The sequence below is a fragment of the Pollachius pollachius genome (assembly GCF_949987615.1).
Source record: "Pollachius pollachius genome assembly, chromosome: 7".
NCBI classification, from domain to species: domain Eukaryota; kingdom Metazoa; phylum Chordata; class Actinopteri; order Gadiformes; family Gadidae; genus Pollachius; species Pollachius pollachius.
This window is the reverse complement of record NC_136940.1, coordinates 7316735-7337453: the sequence shown is the minus strand read 5'-3', so window position 1 is coordinate 7337453 and position 20719 is coordinate 7316735. Positions and strand designations below refer to the sequence as shown.

Genomic DNA, 20719 nt, shown 5'->3' with positions numbered 1-20719 from the left:
GGGAGAGGAACGGAGAGGGAGAGGGGGAGATGGATATATGCGCGTGTGTATCGGGTTCCGAACTTCGGCGTTGGCGTCTTCAGGCCTCGAAACACGCAGGCTTTCCCGAAATACAACGCAGACTTTGACCTTCAACCAGCGGGCGTTTCCATTCTACGAGAGAAAGGCATTCTTTTTTGACAATTCAGCTGGTGCTGTATTTGGTTTACACTGAAAGGAATAAAAGGAACCAATAAAGCCTTCCTACCTGCGTGCCTTCGAGCCCTGCCGAGCAGTTTAAAACTGGTTGCCACGGGGAGCGTTTGTCTGTTTTCCTTTTTCCTTGAATGTGTCCGTTAGAACTGAGATATACCTTGGTTGAAGGAGGTTTATGGTTTGAATCGTCTTTATGCTTGAAAACAATGGACCACTACCTCTAAATCCACCCCATGGGGGAACAACGTCCACCCCCATCTCTCATGGAGGTCCTCCTGATTGTTCTTTGATTTAATTTCAAACTGTATTGTTTTTCATTCATCCCTACCACCAAAGTAGGCAGGGGTCGTCGCTAGAAATCTCTCGCAGGACTCCCGGAAGACTTGGTTAAAGAACTTCCTGTGTGTGTGTATGTGTGCGTGTGCGAATATGCTGGACTCCTTGGGCACGTAGTCCAGGTCGGTCACCATGGCGACCACGGGCAGGGTGTTCTCCAGGCCGCCCGAAAGCGGCCACACGCCGCATCTGGCCCACACGCTACTCTGCGCAGCCCGCCGAGAGACGTGCCTCCGACTTGTGGTCCCAGCAGTCCTCAATGGTCTCACACAGCAAGGCCAGGCCCTGGAGAGACCAGCACACACTGGTTATGATACTGTAGAGGGACCAGCACACACTGGTTATAACACTGTAGAGAGACCAGCAAACACAGGTTATGATACTGTACTGTAGAGAGACCAGCACACACTGGTTATAATATAGTACTGTAGAGAGACCAGCACACACTGGTTATAATATAGTACTGGAGAGAGACCAGCACACACTGTTTATGACACAGTACTGTGGAGAGAGAACAGCACACACAGGTTGTGACACAGCACTGTGGAGAGAGACCAGCACACACTGGTTATAATATAGTACTGGAGAGAGACCAGCACACACTGGTTATAATATAGTACTGTAGAGAGAGACCAGCACACACTGGTTACAACACATTTCATTTGACACCCCTTACGTCCTGTTTCGTTTTGCAGAAGGACCTTTCCACGATCTTAGAATAGAATCTGAGTCAGTTTCAAGCTTTCTGCTTATCTCACTTCCCAGTCTATATTCCACATAACCGCCACAATGGTTTTAATTCGAAATGCTGCCCTCTAGTGCCAGTATGTAGAATATATTTGAGTGGACACCCCACTCAAATAGACATGAATAATAATTATAATTGTGAATTTCATTCCGAAATGTTTTTTTTTAAAATACTAAATGGATTGATTTGGTTTCTTCTAATATATAATTATCAGTTCATTTTTTTTAATCTACATTGCATTAACAAATTAAATATCATGAGACATGAACTCTGCTGTGATCATGATTTGTTAATAAAAGGTAAACGAGTGTGAGTTGTTAAGTTATGTCAGCAAACCTCAGAGGGACAGTAAATATGGGCCCTTTCAAGTATTTTCCTTCCCTGTGCTTATCAGTTTGAGTGCAGACGTTACGAAGACCACACCTTGCATTGGCACCCCACACTCTTAATGAACTGCTGGCCTGCATAGATATAGTAGATACAGAATGGTCTTTGCAAGTTTTCTCCACCATTTCATTAAAGCCAACTGTTTCACTTGAACGGCCCAATACATTTTCGGGTAAGGAACAATTATATTATGTATAATTTTATAAAAAGTATATATAATACATTTATATATACATTGTAAATATTGTATTTGATATGATCTGAATGTGACGTGTTACTGAGAAACAGAATTGACCTTGTACTGCAAAAGTTTGCGAAAGTGTATCTTTATCAAAACATCCAACAGAATGTTTATCTTCTCCAATCTCCATTTAAACATTTGTTTTACATGATCGTTTCTCTATTTTCAAAAAGTTCTGTTCCCTTTTCTTTAGGCAATGAACATGTCTAAGAGAATTCCATTTCCGGCGGCCTTTTTCCGAAAAGGACTCTTCTTCCTCCTCTCCCTGTCTCTGTTGATTCTGTATTCCTCGGATGCAGATGTAAACCCAGGGACTGAAACCAAAGACCACCAAATGGCTTTCCCCTCCACCACCACAGAAATCCCACAGACCTTGATGCCTCGCGTCACAGAGGTCTTCTTTGTGGAAAGTGAAATCCCTACAATCCCAAAAGGAGCATTTGTGGCCAATCCTCAGCTTGAAAAGGTGGAGTTCATGTCCACGCCCACAGTGTCCGTGGAGGCCGGGGCCTTTGAGGGTTTGGACAGCCTCAAGGAGCTTCAAATCTACTCCACTCTGCTCACGTCCATCCCAGTGGGAGTCTTCGCCGAAGTCCCACACTTGGAGTTGCTGGTGCTGAAGTCCAACAAGCTTGGTGGTCTTCAGAGAGGTCTGTTTGACGGCCTAATAAAACTGAAACAGCTCCAGCTCCATAATAATAGTATCCAATCCATAGAGGACGGCACCTTCGATGAGCTCAAGAGCCTAGAGGTCCTGCATTTAGCCAAAAACAACCTGATGTCTATTTCCCCCAGCCTTTTCTCACAACTCAATGCACTGCGGATATTACGGCTCTATGAAAATCAACTCACCTCTGTCCCCGAAGAGGTCTTCCTTCATTTACCCAATCTGATGGAAATTGGATTACAGGGAAATCAAATAACTAAACTAGCACCAAGACTTTTTCCACATAAAGACAAATTAAAGAAACTACTCTTGGATAACAATCTTCTCACTGATTTACCACCAGAGTTTTTCACTGGCTTCAGTGTGCTCAAAACACTGACCCTGCATGCAAATCAACTGACTGGTCTACCAGCGCTTTTGTTCGGAGGCACACCAAAATTAACCGAGGTGAGGCTCCATCAAAACAACCTAAGCAGTCTTCCTAGTGGAGTATTCAACACCCTGATTAACTTAAAGTATCTAGATCTGTCCAAAAACCATTTTGCAACTTTATCTTCAGAATATTTTGACGGCATTGCAAACCTTAAAAAGCTAAGTTTATCAAACAACAAACTCAGAACTTTGGACGCGAACGTATTTGAAAAGGTAGCATCGGTAACGATCCTTAAGCTATCAGGCAATATGCTGGAGAACCTTCCGGAAGATATTTTTGAACCTTTGAAAGTCCTGCAAGGAGTGGAACTCAATGATAATCCCTGGCGTTGTGATTGCAATTTCATTTATTTATACCAATGGATGAAAGACAACTCTAAACTGCTAATGTACACTCCTCCTGTGGTGTGTAAGTTTCCAAATGATTTAAGTGGAAGGGAGGTGATTTCACTAACAGAGGATCAGCTTGTGTGCCCCACCCTTGCTCCAACCACCCCTCCTTTACATACCACTACCATGCCAACCACCACCCCCACTGCAACCACCACCAACCCCACTACAAGTTGGGGTTGGGCTGCATGGATGTGCAATTTTGCAGATGTAACAGAAAAATTTATAAATGCACTTTTCTACTCAAAAACGTAAACAGAAATGATATTGAGTTCCACTGAAATACTCAACATTATTTAAGCTGGGGTTTTGCCGTTTTTAATCGCCGCAATTGTAAGGACATATTCAGTGTTTTGTTCAGGTGTCCTTTATTCGACACAACATGCCTCTCAGATTGACTGTCTGTCTCAGCATCTTGTCTCAAAAACATTGAGTTTAAATGCTTTCTGAACTGCAATAGAAATATAAAAACAACTTAAGCATATTGCCTTTATAACAATAAAATCTGTATTTATTTAATTGCAATTGCTTCGATATTTTTCATGAGATTGGAATCATGCATTTCGCTGAATAAAAGTCCTCATTCTAATGTAATCCTTTTTGCAATTATCTTGAATATGTTAATACATGTATTAATTTGTATGAATTTGTATGAAACAGCCTGTTTTGCAAAATAATCTTCCTGAGCTTTTTATTTTGAAAACATATCTATATTGGTTGTCAGGCCTATGATTCATTCTCAGGAATGCATCAAAGGATACCCCTCCCTTTGACATGTGTTTAACAGGGCAACTTTATCTTCCAACTGTGCGTGAATAATACAATTCCAGTCAAACGTTTTGTTTTTCATATTCACTGTTCCAATAAACATTGAGCTAAAACGTTTGTCTATCAGTACATTTTATTCTAACTAATTCTAACCCCAACCCATCCCCCATCCTCATAAATAACTGCAATTAAACACAGTCTTGCAGAAGCGTGAGAGGGGGAACCCCCTTACGCAACACTAAACCGCATCCCCACCCATTCCTCTTTTGAATTATGCTGATAATGAAGTAGAATAGTAATGGGATGGGAGGAATGTACATTTTGAGTTGATCTTTGAAATGGCCAAATTCATTATTTATGTGTGTGCAATTGTATTGCAAAATGGATTCTGTATTTCCCATTCTGTCTTCTCCATACCAGTCCAAATCAGAGGGCTTCTCTGCCTTTTAGAGTTTTTTTTGAGTTTGTGTTTTCTAAGAGTTAAATTAGATATTGTTCATTATTTTACATCAGAGTGGCCAAACATTAGGAAGGGAGGAAGGGAGGAAGGGAGGGAGGGATACAAAGGGAATTAATGGTGGATTGCAAATTCTTCAGCCTCAATACCGGCCTCAATATGATATCGATACCGAAACAATACCCACTGCAAAGAACCTAAAACATCAGAAGCCATTTGTGTTCAGTTTAATTTATTTCACTACTGTAGTGTACAGGCTAAAAATTCTGGGTTTGAGATCATCATAGACTTACAGTTAATGTCATGTTTATTATTTTCATGCTCAATAAAATTGGAGTTCATGGCTGATAAGTGTTTTATTTTGGTTTGATTTCTTACATATAGGTGTAAGTTTGAATGAATGAAGGAATGAAAGATTTTGAATTTTGAAAATGATGATTGTAAATAATAAGATCAAGGTCAGAAAGTATTTAAGAAACATAGCAAGATTTTGAAAGTCTATTAGACAAAGCCTATACTTAGTGGGTATGAAATTAAATCTGTCTCAATAAGTATGAAATATATCGAAAAGCACCACAGCCATAATATTTTATAAGATGACGCATGTTTGTGCTTTTGATGGGAGTTGCGGTGCATTTCGATATATTCAGGATTGAGTTATCTCTTTGTTTGCCAGCAGAGGGAACCAGATATTTATCTCTGAGTAATTCGGCTTCTCTTTTTTTAAATGTTAAACATAAATCATTTAAGATTTTTATTTTTTAGAATCAAAATTAAGCTTCAAACCAAATAGCTTGGGACTTACAGACCACAATACAAACACTCGGTATGATTTGCAAGTCTTTGTGAAGCAGGGTGTCCAGACTTAATCTTTCTTCACTCTTTCCTGCCCAGTGCTCTCTGTGGCAGGAGTCTAGCCTCGTTTGATGCGAGTTCTGTGTTTAATGAGCTGTGCTTGATAGTGATTATTGCATTATATTTTAATCTTAGAAACAGTTGATAAGCCCTGCAGTTATTTTATAACTTTTGGATGATTGACATATCTATATTGGAACGGAATAAATGATTCATGTTTTTGTTATGTCAACAGTTATTTTGCAGAATTTACCTTAGCCATGTTTGAACAGTTTAATGTGGATTACTAAAACAATCTTAATCACAATCTTGATTATATTAATTATGTGTAATACTCAATCACTCACAGCCACAAACTCACAAAAAAATTGAGAAGGATGATCATATTGTGTTCATATGCATAGGCCTATGCCTAAAAGTTATTGAAACATTTCAAGTAGCCTACTTACTTATCTACTTCTAATAAGAAAAATGTACACTTTAAAATAAGTAACCGCTGAAATGCAGAAGACACGAGTGCTCCTTAAGAAAGAGCTGTAGGAATGATAACCCTGATAATGAATGATAATGATAACCAGTGGCGTCACTAAGCTGTTTAATTTGGGCTAAAGCCCCGGATATTATTTAATTAGCCCTGAATATAATTCGTAAAAAATAAATAAGTAAATTAATATTTATTGGTATATTTACTGGTAACTATGGAATGGATTAATTTAATTCAGTCTAGAAGTGATTAAATGATTCCAGTAATGGTAGTTAGTTATGTAGAAAGAAACATGGGGATTCCACGGACATCTCAAAATAAAGTAGCCTAGTCCTTCTAGATAGTCCTTCTGGCAAGAGAATAAACAGTTTAAAAACATAACCAGACTGTTTACAATCTCAAGTGAATTAACCTATCCTATCCCCAGTCAGATCCATATATATATATATATATATATATGTAAGGTCTGTCTCACTTGTATTCATTTTACTCTGAAATAACTTGAATCATTGGAACTTTAGATGTTTGGGGATAAGCAGCACAGCAGTCAGGCAGCTATTGCTATAATAAACTGGGTGTTTTGTTTATTGAGGTATAGCTTTATGAAAAAAATTGCATGCACAATAAAGCATAAAACAAAAAAAATCAAATCTAAGCCCCTGATGTATATGAAACCTAGAAACGCCCCTGATAATAACGAGAGTAAGATAGAGCTGCAGAGGTAATTGGAAAAGGTGACGCATAGCAACTGGAAAAAAAGCCCAGAAAAAAAAGAATGGTGGAACACCTTCAGCCAGTACAGACCGACCTAATTCATTTCAGACCAAAAATAGCTGCTGCAAAGTACATTTGAGGTCTGCTTCGTATGGTTGGCTGACCTGTCATTTACCTCTAATGACAAAAAGGGGCCTTTCTATTGAATATGGTGTGCGTGTATGCGTGTGTGCGTGTGTGTGTCCGTGTCTTTGTGTGTCTGTGTGTGCGTGTGTGTGTGTGAGTGTGTGTGTGAGTAGGAATGCTTTCCAACCGGGCCGACTACTGGACATTTTCTTCCTCTGTTTAGGGAAAATAGGCCTACATTAAGGAAATACAGTATTATATCCTTAATCCATAGATCCATAATATTGGCCCATAATAGGTTCAAATTGTGTGGGAAAGCAAAGACGTCTGTCTTGCATTAAATTCAATATTCAATATCAATATTCATGCTAAAACTAGTACATTATGACTCTCAATAAACCTTTACAATTAGTGTATCTTTAGCCTTTTTTGGATAAAGTAACTGTCATAGAGAGATTTTAATCATGTACCAGAAAAAGGAAGAAATAAAGAGTAGTGTAAAGAAATCTGAGGCGATCATATAAATGATAATTTGACAAGTTATCTTATTGGCACAGCGTCATTTCATTTGACACCCCTTATATCCTGTTTTGTTTTGCAGAAGGACCTTTCCACGATCTTAGAATAGAATCTGAGTCAGTTTCATGCTTTCTGCTTATCTCACTTCCCAGTCTATATTCCACGTAACCGCCACAATGGTTTTAATTCAAATGCTGCCCTCTGGTGCCAGTATGTAGAATATATTTAAGTGGACACCCCACTCAAATAGACATGAATAATAATTATAATTGTGAATTTCATTCCAAAATGTTTTTTTTTAAAATACTAAATGGATTGATTTGGTTTCTTCTAATATATAATTATCGATTCATTTTTTTTAATCTACATTGCATTAACAAACTAAATATCATGAGACATGAACTCTGCTGTGATCATGATTTGTTAATAAAAGGTAAACGAGTGTGAGTTGTTAAGTTATGTCAGCAAACCTCAGAGGGACAGTAAATATGGGCCCTTTCAAGTATTTTCCTTCCCTGTGCTTATCAGTTTGAGTGCAGACGTTACGAAGACCACACCTTGCATTGGCACCCCACACTCTTAATGAACTGCTGGCCTGCATAGATATAGTAGATACAGAATGGTCTTTGCAAGTTTTCTCCACCATTTCATTAAAGCCAACTGTTTCACTTGAACGGCCCAATACATTTTCGGGTAAGGAATAATTATATTATGTATAATTTTATAAAAAGTGTATATATTACATTTATATATATACATTGTAAATATTGTATTTGATATGATCTGAATGTGACGTGTTACTGAGAAACAGAATTGACCTTGTACTGCAAAAGTTTGCGAAAGTGTATCTTTATCAAAACATCCAACAGAATGTTTATCTTCTCCAATCTCCATTTAAACATTTGTTTTACATGATCGTTTCTCTATTTTCAAAAAGTTCTGTTCCCTTTTCTTTAGGCAATGAACATGTCTAAGAGAATTCCATTTCCGGCGGCCTTTTTCCGAAAAGGACTCTTCTTCCTCCTCTCCCTGTCTCTGTTGATTCTGTATTCCTCGGATGCAGATGTAAACCCAGGGACTGAAACCAAAGACCACCAAATGGCTTTCCCCTCCACCACCACAGAAATCCCACAGACCTTGATGCCTCGCGTCACAGAGGTCTTCTTTGTGGAAAGTGAAATCCCTACAATCCCAAAAGGAGCATTTGTGGCCAATCCTCAGCTTAAAAAGGTGGAGTTCATGTCCACGCCCACAGTGTCCGTGGAGGCCGGGGCCTTTGAGGGTTTGGACAGCCTCAAGGAGCTTCAAATCTACTCCACTCTGCTCACGTCCATCCCAGTGGGAGTCTTCGCCGAAGTCCCACACTTGGAGTTGCTGGTGCTGAAGTCCAACAAGCTTGGTGGTCTTCAGAGAGGTCTGTTTGACGGCCTAATAAAACTGAAACAGCTCCAGCTCCATAATAATAGTATCCAATCCATAGAGGACGGCACCTTCGATGAGCTCAAGAGCCTAGAGGTCCTGCATTTAGCCAAAAACAACCTGATGTCTATTTCCCCCAGCCTTTTCTCACAACTCAATGCACTGCGGATATTACGGCTCTATGAAAATCAACTCACCTCTGTCCCCGAAGAGGTCTTCCTTCATTTACCCAATCTGATGGAAATTGGATTACAGGGAAATCAAATAACTCAACTAGCACCAAGACTTTTTCCACATAAAGACAAATTAAAGAAACTACTCTTGGATAACAATCTTCTCACTGATTTACCACCAGAGTTTTTCACTGGCTTCAGTGTGCTCAAAACACTGACCCTGCATGCAAATCAACTGACTGGTCTACCAGCGCTTTTGTTCGGAGGCACACCAAAATTAACCGAGGTGAGGCTCCATCAAAACAACCTAAGCAGTCTTCCTAGTGGAGTATTCAGCACCCTGATTGACTTAAAGTATCTAGATCTGTCCAAAAACCATTTTGCAACTTTATCTTCAGAATATTTTGACGGCATTGCAAACCTTAAAAAGCTAAGTTTATCAAACAACAAACTCAGAACTTTGGACGCGAACGTATTTGAAAAGGTAGCATCGGTAACGATCCTTAAGCTATCAGGCAATATGCTGGAGAACCTTCCGGAAGATATTTTTGAACCTTTGAAAGTCCTGCAAGGAGTGGAACTCAATGATAATCCCTGGCGTTGTGATTGCAATTTCATTTATTTATACCAATGGATGAAAGACAACTCTAAACTGCTAATGTACACTCCTCCTGTGGTGTGTAAGTTTCCAAATGATTTAAGTGGAAGGGAGGTGATTTCACTAACAGAGGATCAGCTTGTGTGCCCCACCCTTGCTCCAACCACCCCTCCTTTACATACCACTACCATGCCAACCACCACCCCCACTGCAACCACCACCACCCCCACTACTACCATCCAAACTACCACCCCCACTACAACCACCGCCCCCACTACTACCATGCCAACCACCACCCCCACTACAACCACCGCCCCCACTACTACCATCACCACCCCCACTACTACCATCCCAACCACCAGCCCCGCCCCCAATCCCACTACAACCACCACCACCCCCACTACAACCACCACCAACCCCACTACAACCATCCCAACCACCACCCAAATTACAACTACCACCACTACCCCAACCACCATCCTAGCCACAACAACCATCCCAGCCACCACCCCCACTACAACCACCACCCCCAAAACGACTGCCATCCCAACCACAACAACCATCCCAACCACCACCCCCACTACAACCACCCCCACTACAACCAACCCGACCACCACCCCTACCAGCACCACCGCCGCCACCACCACCACCACCACCACCCCCACCCCAACCACCACAACCGCAACGACTACCATCCCAACCACCGCCACGACAGCCACCCCCATGCCCACCACCACCCCGACGGCAACTATGCCCACTACAAACGCCCTGACCACCACTCCCCCTACCACTACCGCCCTCATCACGTCAAGAACAGCAGCGCTTGCAACAATAATGACAACCTGGCCAACTCTTTTAACTACAACAGCGCCAGCAAAAACTACCTGTGCAATAGCCAGCACTACCACAACAACGCAACCTACTACCACGTTACCCTCGACAACTAGAGTTACAACTCTTAGTACTCCATCACCCGGCACTACCATGGCAACAACCCCACCAACACCGAGGCATACCCCGGTAGTCTTTGTCACTTGCCCCATGGAGCCCGGACACCAGCGCCCCCCGCTCCGCCACTACCAGCCATGCTGCCGGCGGAGGAGCAGGGTGGAGCAGTGCAAGGCCAGGCTCACCCTGTACACCAGCCTGTTGGTGGTGGAGGGCATCTGCATGCTGGTGCTGGCAAAGTTAGCTTGGTCTCTGTACAGTCTGCTGCAGCAGAGCGAGGGGATGGACGACAGGGTCGACCTCACCCGCTTCTCCCACCGGAAGGAATTCATCCGGAGGCCACTCCCTGAGGCAGAGACCATCAGGCTTTGAAGTGTGTGGGGTTGCATGCACGCTTTGCTTCTTCGGCTTCTGACGTTTTTTCTCAACGTAAAACAATCTTCGCTCGAAAATCCTCTGTACGAAATTATATCAGTTTTTTATATTTTTTTGTATTTGCTCATGTATTATTTGTTGTGGATTACTGGAAGTTGAAGTACGGTAGCATTGTTTTATTATTAGGATGCCAGGAATAGGTAATTTCCCTGTTTGCCAGAAGAGGGAACCAGACATTCATGAAGCAGAAAGCAGGGTGGATAATTAACTGATGTGAAATGCAAAACAAAAGCTTTTCTCTGTATATTATAGTTATAAACTATGCACATTGTTTATTGTATATAAGTGTGTGTATAATCCAAATTGACCTGGTTCAGAGCTGCCAGCCTGATGGACATGCTTGGCTTAGGAAAGACAGACTGTCAGACAAACACAGTGTGCGGTATGTGCACCTAAGCTACGCTTAACCATCTGTGTGTAGAGGGACGACGTTCATACTTTGTCTTAATCCCCTGTTTCTTGCTCACTGTTCTGAGTGGCAGGAGTCCAGTCTAGATTGATGCCAGTTTTGTGGATTAAAGTGACAACATGTTCGATTTACTAATACATGTATTTCTTAACAAAAGTATCTAGATTTATCTGTAGGACATGCTGCTGGGTAGCCTGGAGACCCTCATGATCGTCTGACTTCACATTCTGTTTCGATACAGGTGTCAGTCTGAGCCTTTATTCAAAGATGTCGATTTCAGTGGGCAGGGCCGCTCGCCTTGACCGACAAACTCTTTCAAACAATCAGCTAACCAATCATGTGACCTCCGTTATCTCTACTAATGTTAACGTGACCACTCGTTTCTTTGGGAGCCGCTATGTTTTTTGTCATAATCTACGACAATCTCTGATTGGCCCATTTTCAACTACGACACAGTCCCTAATTGACTCAGATGACATTGTCATTCCTAGAATTCGTTGTGGCCGGCTGAAGGTCCACACTGAGACGTGTAGCAAAAAGGTGAGGTCACGTGATCAGGATGGTCTCCACCGGCTAGCTGAGGGCCCTATAGCTTTATACAAGCTTCTTTTTTTTTACGTTTTACTCCAGGCCAGAGATACATGTTGTGTTTATTTAACATGTAGTTACTCAAGGGAGCGTGCTTTCCCTTGTGTAGAGGACTTCTAAAATAAATTATAGAGTGATTTTATGATGACGTACCCTACCACGTGGGACAGGTTGTGTTAACTTTGTGAGGAACCCAAATAAAGAATGAGGGTTAATGTCAGGATTAATATTGGTGAATATGAGAGGTGGAGGGGGAAATGAAGAACTCTCAGTTTTGATACTATTACTCTTACTCTACTCTTTTTTGAAAATGCTAATGTTAATTTTTTCTTAAATTTGTATTAGTTTCAGTGTTTTTATAATTTGTCAGGGGCACGTTTTAAAAAGGTCTGATCAAATATTGTTCAATTAAAACTGTCACAGCAAAAATATTGGGAGATCAGTTTCATATCCACCGTAAATACAAAGCTTATGAATGAAAAAAATTGACGAAGGCCAAAACTAAATAAATGTTCTAAATTATTTAAGTTTATCTTAGTTTGTTTTGTCAACTACACACAATACAGATTTAGTTTTTTTTTAGTTTTTTTTTATCTATGATGACTATGACAAAATCATCTTGGAAGTACTACTACTACTACTACAGGCACCTTACACAGTACGGATCAGTACAGGCGACCATATTCGTTGGAAAGGGAAGGGGGAGGGGGGGGTGGGGGGGGGGGGGGATGGGGCGGAGCTTCAGTTGGTTGAACATTTGGCCAAAAGCATTTTTCACACTGGACCTTTAGGTCCAGACACATAGGGCCCTGTCTTGCATCCGGCGCAATTGACTTAATCACTGGCGCATGTGTCGTTGCTAGTTTGCAACTGGCGCAGAGCGTTCTTTTCCCTCCTGCGCCACGCGTCGGAAAATTAGGGAATGATCTTGCGCCCCAAAGGGCGGTTCGGCGAAAGGAGGAGGCGTGTTCTGGCGCAAACGTTCCCTGGTGCTATTTTGCAGTTTCAGAAACCACTTGCGCCACAAACCAGGAAATATCTGGTTTAAAGTCAGTGGCGCGTTGTTCAGATGCTATTTTAAGGGCGCATGCATAATGTTGCTTGTGCACCTCGCGCATACACTTTGCTTCTCTCATCTACCTAGCCACACATTCTTGGTAAATTATTTGGGAAAGAACAGCTGATACAGCGGTAATAAGTTGTACTTTTAAATCAATACATCTGCAAACACCGTACAGCAAACACATATTTTCTTGACACAGACATTGTGTACATGCCCATAACTTTTAGGATTGATGAATATTTGATCGTGAGAAAACATTGTTTTACCACAAGTGAGTGTTAAAAAGAATGAATGAATGTGGGCGCGCGTGTGTGTATGTGTAAAATAATTAATGAATGCGGGCGCGTGTGTGTGCGTCCATCTGTTTAAACACACTCAAACTAAACACGTAACGCATAATACAGTCCATGGCAATGTATATTAACAGGGGGACGCATGCATATTAGGAACACAAGTCGATAATGATAATGCATACAATACTGATAAGAAACAATGTTTATAATGTATTGCATTCATCATTAAATAGAACCACAGTTACCGCATATGTTATATCATATAAGTTTTCTTTGCCGAAATTTATTTGAGGACAGTATTTCTGAAGTTGTGGAAGAAAACCTTATTCCATGTGTGAATTAGGCCATATTATTTGGCCATAAACTGAGCCATTTGAAGTTTGAAATTCATGTGCATCTGTCTCATCGGAGACTGCAGACGCGCTGTCAAAATATCAACTCGTCAGATTCAAATGCGCTCATGGCTCCTACACCTACGGGTAATTAGGCTAATTCTGACTTTTTAGATTTGTGCCAGGCGCAAGAGTCATTTTTTGCGCCGGTAAAATAGCGACATTGCCATAGAACCGCCCACAAAGCTACTTGAGCTTGCCGCTTCTCACTTGCATTTCAGACCGTTAAAATAGGGCCCATAGTCTTTGACCGAACGTCAGAACAGGTTTTGTTTATTGCTTCACATTCTGTTGATAATTTTTTAATTTATGGACGTTTTTGTGACTACACCTATTTTGCATTTTATACATTATCCCTTAATCTTGTTGTAACAGTTTGGGGTTTTTCAGTTATGAAACAAACCAGCTTGTAGGCATTTTCAGTGTCGGATGACACCACTGCAATTTGATTACAAACTTGATTATGATAATTATGTTTAAAACACAATCATCATAGCCACAAACTCAGCATGAACTAGAGTAACAATTCAAGTAGCCTACATTTACTTAATTACATTCACTTAAAAAAAGTACAAAATTAGCAAAAGAGCTTATGATAGAGACTTCATGTCATGCAATAATACGGATGACATGAATGGTTTTCAGGGAAACCGGGCCAAGCACTGGACTGAAATTTTGGTTCAACTACGTTTCGCCCAACATCAAAAATAGGTCTTCATTAGGGATATTATATAGGTTCAGAGAGAAGGAGGAAAAGCGCTTGTGCTTGCTTTTAATCCAATGTAAAAATAAAATACAATATGCTACAACTACAAAAGTACTCAAAATGGTAAATGGACTGCATTTATATTGCCCTTTTCTAACCAGTGGCCACTCAAAGTGCTTTATAATTATTGCCTAACATTCATCCATTCATACACAAATTGACACACCGACGGAGGTGTCAACCATGCAAGACAACAGCCAGCTTGTCTGGAGCACTTAGGGTTTGGTGTCATGCTTAGGCACACCTTGACCCTCAGCTAGGATGAGCCGGCAACCTTCCAGCAACCTTCCGGTTGCAAGTCAACCCACTCTATCTCCTGAGCTTCTGCCGCCTAGGTTGTATGAAATGTATTGTAGACAATCTCTGTCTCTGAATTAAGCCTCAACAGATCAACTATAGCTGTATCATACAATAAAATATACTCTGATTTTGTTTAAGTTATATGCGTTGGCATTTCACTGGTTCATTTCTTGTCTGCCACATGGGAGTTTGTCTCTGATAAACCTTTAACAGCTGTTTGTTGAATTTCTTTCTTAGGGACAATAAAGAATGCATCTATGATAAAAAGCATCAAATAGCTTAGTTAAGACCAAGCACTTGGATGCTTGGTCATACCTGGTGAGGTTATCCACCTCAAAAGTTGATCTGCAATCTTGAAGTTTCATGAACATAAATTCCTGCTCAGTCACCGAATGAGGCACTACAATGGGGATTGATCTAAGGACACACTGCTGAAACCCCTGGCATTTGCACTATTATGATTGTTACAAACTGTGATGACCTCATTTGGATCTATGGAAACCATCTATTGGGGATGTGACGCATATTCCAAAGGTGTCCCTAAGAGAACCAAAAAGAAACCTTGGAGATTCCACTTTAAAGTGGCCAAGAGGTAAAAATCACGAAAGTAAAGAAAAAAGTGTCTGGTTGTTGTTGTAGCTGTAAGCCACAATCATCTGTAACGCTAGGATGTATTCGCGTGTGAACGCTCCGTTGGTTCTGTCATGTCTGGGGTCGTTTGGCTTTGACAAGTAAACTGACAGCCTCAGACGTCCTTCCCTGGCCCTGTGGACCAGCCCCTGCCCTGCAGCCTCCAGAATCTCCTGCTGCATCAGCGCTCTCGCACACACACATACACAACCTCTGATGCACATGCACTCACATGCAAACAGTTGATGTGTGTGTGTCCGGTCTCCCTTGGCCCTGAGGTCAGCCTCTGGCTCCGGGCAGGGCCGGAGGTTTGGATCTGCTGGTTCCTGCTCCGTCTCTCCCAGCGTGGGCCCTGACGGAGCCACCTGCGTCCCCTCTCTGACCACCAGCTGCCCCCTCCAGGCAGAGCTCCAGAGCGGCTCGCTCCATCTCTACCAGCAAATACCTGTTCCCCCCTCACGCACGCACGCACGCACGCACGCACGCACGCACGCACACACACACACACACACACAGCTGCAATGTCTTTGGACACACACAGAAACGGATGACAGGAGGAAACACAGCACAAAACAACATTCAGTGTATCTATATATATGTTTATTATTATTATTATTATTATTATTTATTTATATTTATATATATATGTATATAATATAACAAAACTCACATTAACCCCATCAAACTGCACCTTGATTGAATAACCGTTATAAAATAGATTAACCTTGACTTTATTTTTGATAATTGTGGACTTTTTTTTTTAAATTGTTCCTGAATTGAGCTATAATGCTGCGGCGGTAATACGTGAAGAAGGGGTGCAATGTAATCCTTTGGGGCATTTATGCCCTGTCAATGAAGGTCCTGTAAAGTGTTTGTTTTTTTAACAATGACTCTGATTAGATTCAAACATTATTGAACGGATCCCTACAGAGAAAAAAAAAAAAACGTGTCTGTTGGGTACGGTGTCCAACCAAGTCTAACTCTATGAGAAAAGGAGAGGTGTTGTGTTGGAGAGCAGAAAGCATAGCTTTGTTTTAACGATTTGGAGGCAGGGGAGTTGAGATCATAATGACAAAAGGGAAAAACCTGCAACTACGCAACAATGAGGTCTCAGAGTGAGACATTGTTTGACACAGCATCAAACAGACCGGATCAAGCGAAAGGTAAAGAAACTATATACATTTTTCTGTAGGTAGCAAGGGCGTAGGAACCGGGGGGGACGGAGGGGACGTGTCCCCTCCAATATTGGAGACAGGCGCATTTGTCCCACCTAAAAATTATACAGGGTGGAGAAAAATATTTTATTTTATTTTGAAAGCGCAACACAGCGTCTTGTCACCGCTTCTTATTCCAAAAAACTGGATGATTGAGGGTGCAATTAAAGAATTGATTTGATATTTAGCAGTTCATTACTGCCATTCAAAATGTGTTTTCCTTAACATTTTTTTTCATCTTTTTAGTAGAATAAAATATATTTGTGAATTCTTTCAGTGTAGTTAATTTATGACATATTTCTGTTCAAACCATTGACGGATCTGTCAGGTTTCCGATATGTGTCCCCCCCAATGTTAAACTCATTCCTACGCCCCTGGTAGGTAGCCTTTCCATGATGTTGGATGAGATCCGGCACCTGTAACAGCCAAAAACAAGCACTTTTAGAGGGGGTTAATTGATGGGGCGTACTCGTCCCCAAAGGATCTCATTGCAGCCTGTTTAAGCGTATTATGGCATTATCCTTCTCGCTCAATACTAGATTGATTTCTACAAATTGTTGCCTGTATAAGTCCCTTAGACTCAAAATGAATGGAAAAAAGGGTCCAGGTTATAAATTGTCCTTTAAAAATAACGTATTGATGTTTTATGATCTGCAATAAAAGTTTAAATAAAGTTCTAGTAGGACTTCATTTCCACCGACAGTTAGCTGTCACAATTTAACAACTGTAGAGATTGTAAGCCTGCTATTATTAATTTAAAATATAATAAATAAAGATTGAGAGCAGTCTCAAGGGGCCTGGCAAGAGGGAAAATCTGAGGCGCTCTTCTGAATGATAATTTCAATGACTGCTGCCAAAACAAGAGGTCATATTGGCCCAGAGCCACGATGTCTACAAAGGAAAGGGATAAATTTAGTTATTCTGAAAAAAGGATTAGTCTATTTTTACTCTCTCCCTTTCCTTAGCCTAGTCTAATTTTAGATGAGAACGATTCTTGTTGGCAACAAGCACACATCCAATCAGCCCACCAAATGGCTTGACCTGTCGTCACAAAAATTAAGGAAGAGTTTATATTGAAATGGAAACTCTCAGGGTATGCACAAAAAAAAACACGGAAAGAAATATCATATTTTCTTTCAAAATCCTTGGTTTAATTACAAATAGGGCACTTTTGGTCAATGTACATTTGCAGTCATATCAGGGACTTTGTGAATGAAAAAAAGCAGAAACCATATCACAACAACAGGGATTTTGTCATTAACTTAATGAGGCATTTCACCTTTGCTGGTTTGGCCCTCCTCAGTTCTGAAAGTCTTAAGAGACACTACCCAGAGACGTCCCCATCATCTGCCCTTGGGTTTCGATGCTAACATCGCAGCACTATGCCCATAATGGGCCATTAGCAAGTATGTGGATACAACTGCATTTTTCTACCATTTCCTGCCCCGCAGGGATATTCTTATACTGGTGGTAAAAAAAAAGGGAATAGAGTTTGTGGATAATTAGTGTGGAAAGTCATCTTTTCGACTGACAAGTCATCACAGCCTTTTACTTTTTCCATGAGAAAATATGTCACATAGTGCTGGACTCCACACGACGATTCATAGCCCTACTATGCTATGCTTATACTAACCCTACTCAATATGTAATGCTATCTAGTTTCATAGGTGTAAAATATTCAGGCATTTAACCAAATTTAAGATATTATCATTATGGATTTCAGGTACTTTTCAGTGCCTCAAACTTTCTGGTCGTATTAAATAGATTCATGATTAATAGTACCAATATAACCGTTATCGAATAAGTACAACAAATTGTCTGTTTCATTAGAGAAATTAATTAATAACCAAAAGAAAGACAAACAAAATATGTTTATACATTGTATGGAAGAAATACCCATGCTATTTATTCATGCTCATTACCGATGACTATGACATATTGCAAAGCTCATTTCGTCTGAGAGAGGTTTTAAATCATGCCAGAACAAACTCAGACTACACATATCATTTAAGATGTGAGCCACGAAGCGAGGCAATGTTTGTGTGGAACTGGAAAATATATCACCTCAATAACAACAGTGATGTACACCCATTTGTCAAACTGATTGTCCTAAACAGGACGCTGATTCAGGAGATATAGGTACAAGAACGACATCACACACAGACGAGACTTTAGTTTCTGGGTCTTTGAATCTGTATTACTGCCTTACCGTATTCACATTCTTTAAAGTGAATGATTTGCGTTTGGATATGAGCACCGCCATTTTGTCAAATATTATGGGATGCCACTAAAATCCTCCGGAGAATCGACCTGCGAAATGTAAACATTGGCATGGATAGTTATGACATAAAAGTACTAGAATTAGTAGCCCCACAAAAAATAGCATACTTCATACCTCAATTCACAGTTTCAGCTTACCATACACCAACCGCGTTGAGAGGTGCGCTTGTTTGGGTCAAGCCACTTGTGTGTTTAGGCTCATTAAGCTTAACTTCTTCATTTAGTACGTTGTTGTTTTTTTTGCTTTAGTTTCAGCAGAAATCCCTGTGTTGTGAAAAAAATCGTTTCTCATCAATGCTCTGGTGTCATCTTCTAGCATACTGTACCTACTTAACCTGCTCATTCACATTCATTTTGATCGGGAAAGCATATCCTCTACACTTCAGTCATCCCTATGGTGTCCTGTGGTGCCAAAAAAAAAGTTGTAAAATTTTAAAATTGAAACGAAACACAAACAAAAAAGTGGAAATGTCCAATAACTGCAGGGGTGAGCAAGTGAGGGCTGAAACAGAAACACAATATCTTCAGTGCATACAGTAGGTTATTTGTAAAACACGTCTAGTGTAGTGTAATGTTATTAAAGCTTTTCCCCCAAATCCTGACACCAGTTTCTCCACTACCTTCCTGAGGCTAGAGCAGAGGAACTGTCTGGTTCAATATGGCAGGGGAGTAATTACTTGCATTGCAGGTGCCTCAGCTCCAGGCCCTGCCTTATAGGGTACGTTCCAACATTATTTCCTACTTACTCCTCCTTTGTATAGTCCCTATAGAATAACTATAGAAACACAGAGTGATCCAGTGTGCTGTTCCTCCATCTCTAGAGAGATCAGATCAGTCCCTCCAGCAGCATCCACAGTGTACTGTGGGCCCCTACTTACCCTGTTATTGGTTTCCAGGGGTTGGATTTCTGAGTTAAGTCCTGTTAAGTATGACGCTAACTGTATTATTAAATAATGTTGGCCACTTTTGTCAAAGTTATGATAAAAAAACCGAATGACATTGTTTGATTTTGTTTATCTGACAGTACAGATGAAGTTCACGTCGCTAGCAAAATCAAGATTACATCATATAATCACCCATGGACATCCACAATAAACTTTTTCAACGGTCAGTAATAATGTAATGGGACAAAAGAATACCTTGGGAATGGTATACTGTTAACCGGTACAAACCCAGTGACACACAAACACACACACACACACACACACACACACACACACACACACACACACACACACACACACACACACACACTCAAACACACGCACCAGCCCACACACTCACTGAGTCCTTCCTCATAACGTCCGTCTGTGTCCTGGAGCGAGAGTCCTCTGACATCTAGGTGCAGGTGTCAGCCGTGTTGGTGAAGCCAGGTAGGGACCTGTGTATCGGCGTGACCTCGTGCCTACAGTTTAGTAGCAATATAAAAGGAAATTAGCTCCTTCAATGCTGGGGAAAGGGTTCGGAAACAATTACACTGCCAGGATAAGTAAGCGTGATAAAGTGTCTTCTGATGTACTGTATAACCCTGTATCTCATTATACCAAGAGAGGGAATGTGCCTTTAGTGTTTGTTTTATCTACTGACGTTTCCCCCGCATGCACACACACACACACGCACAGACGCGCTCACCCAAACATACACGCGTCCACATACACGCACAGGCACGCACACACACACCCTTAGTCTATTACAACCTTATCGGAGCTGCGCTAATCATGCATATTCTCTTGTACTGATGTAGCGCCTCGCACTTGATATTAATTTAATGGCTCTGTTCTCCTCTCTTGGTCACCAAAGCAGAGCCACTGAGAAGGGCGATTTACATCTCACTGAAGGTCAATGGTAATTGTTAAAGGAAGGATGGGTCTCGGCAGTGACCTCAATATTTA

At 41.0% G+C, this 20719-nt stretch overlaps 2 protein-coding genes across 2 annotated transcripts; both read left to right on the top strand.

Moving 5' to 3' along the window:
• The first annotated feature begins 1729 nt into the window (after window positions 1-1729).
• On the top strand, window positions 1730-4696 carry LOC307078375 (uncharacterized protein). Its single transcript, XM_079740140.1, has 2 exons — window positions 1730-1838; window positions 2101-4696. The coding sequence occupies exon 2, from the start codon at window positions 2104-2106 to the stop codon at window positions 3649-3651; it is 1548 nt and encodes a 515-aa protein (XP_079596266.1). The 5' UTR covers window positions 1730-1838; window positions 2101-2103; the 3' UTR covers window positions 3652-4696.
• Window positions 4697-7903: 3207 nt separating this feature from the next.
• LOC307078253 (uncharacterized protein) lies at window positions 7904-11431 on the top strand. Its single transcript, XM_079739983.1, has 2 exons — window positions 7904-8012; window positions 8277-11431. Exon 2 carries the CDS (start codon window positions 8280-8282, stop codon window positions 10827-10829), a length of 2550 nt encoding a protein of 849 aa, XP_079596109.1. The 5' UTR covers window positions 7904-8012; window positions 8277-8279; the 3' UTR covers window positions 10830-11431.
• The last annotated feature ends 9288 nt before the right edge of the window (window positions 11432-20719 follow it).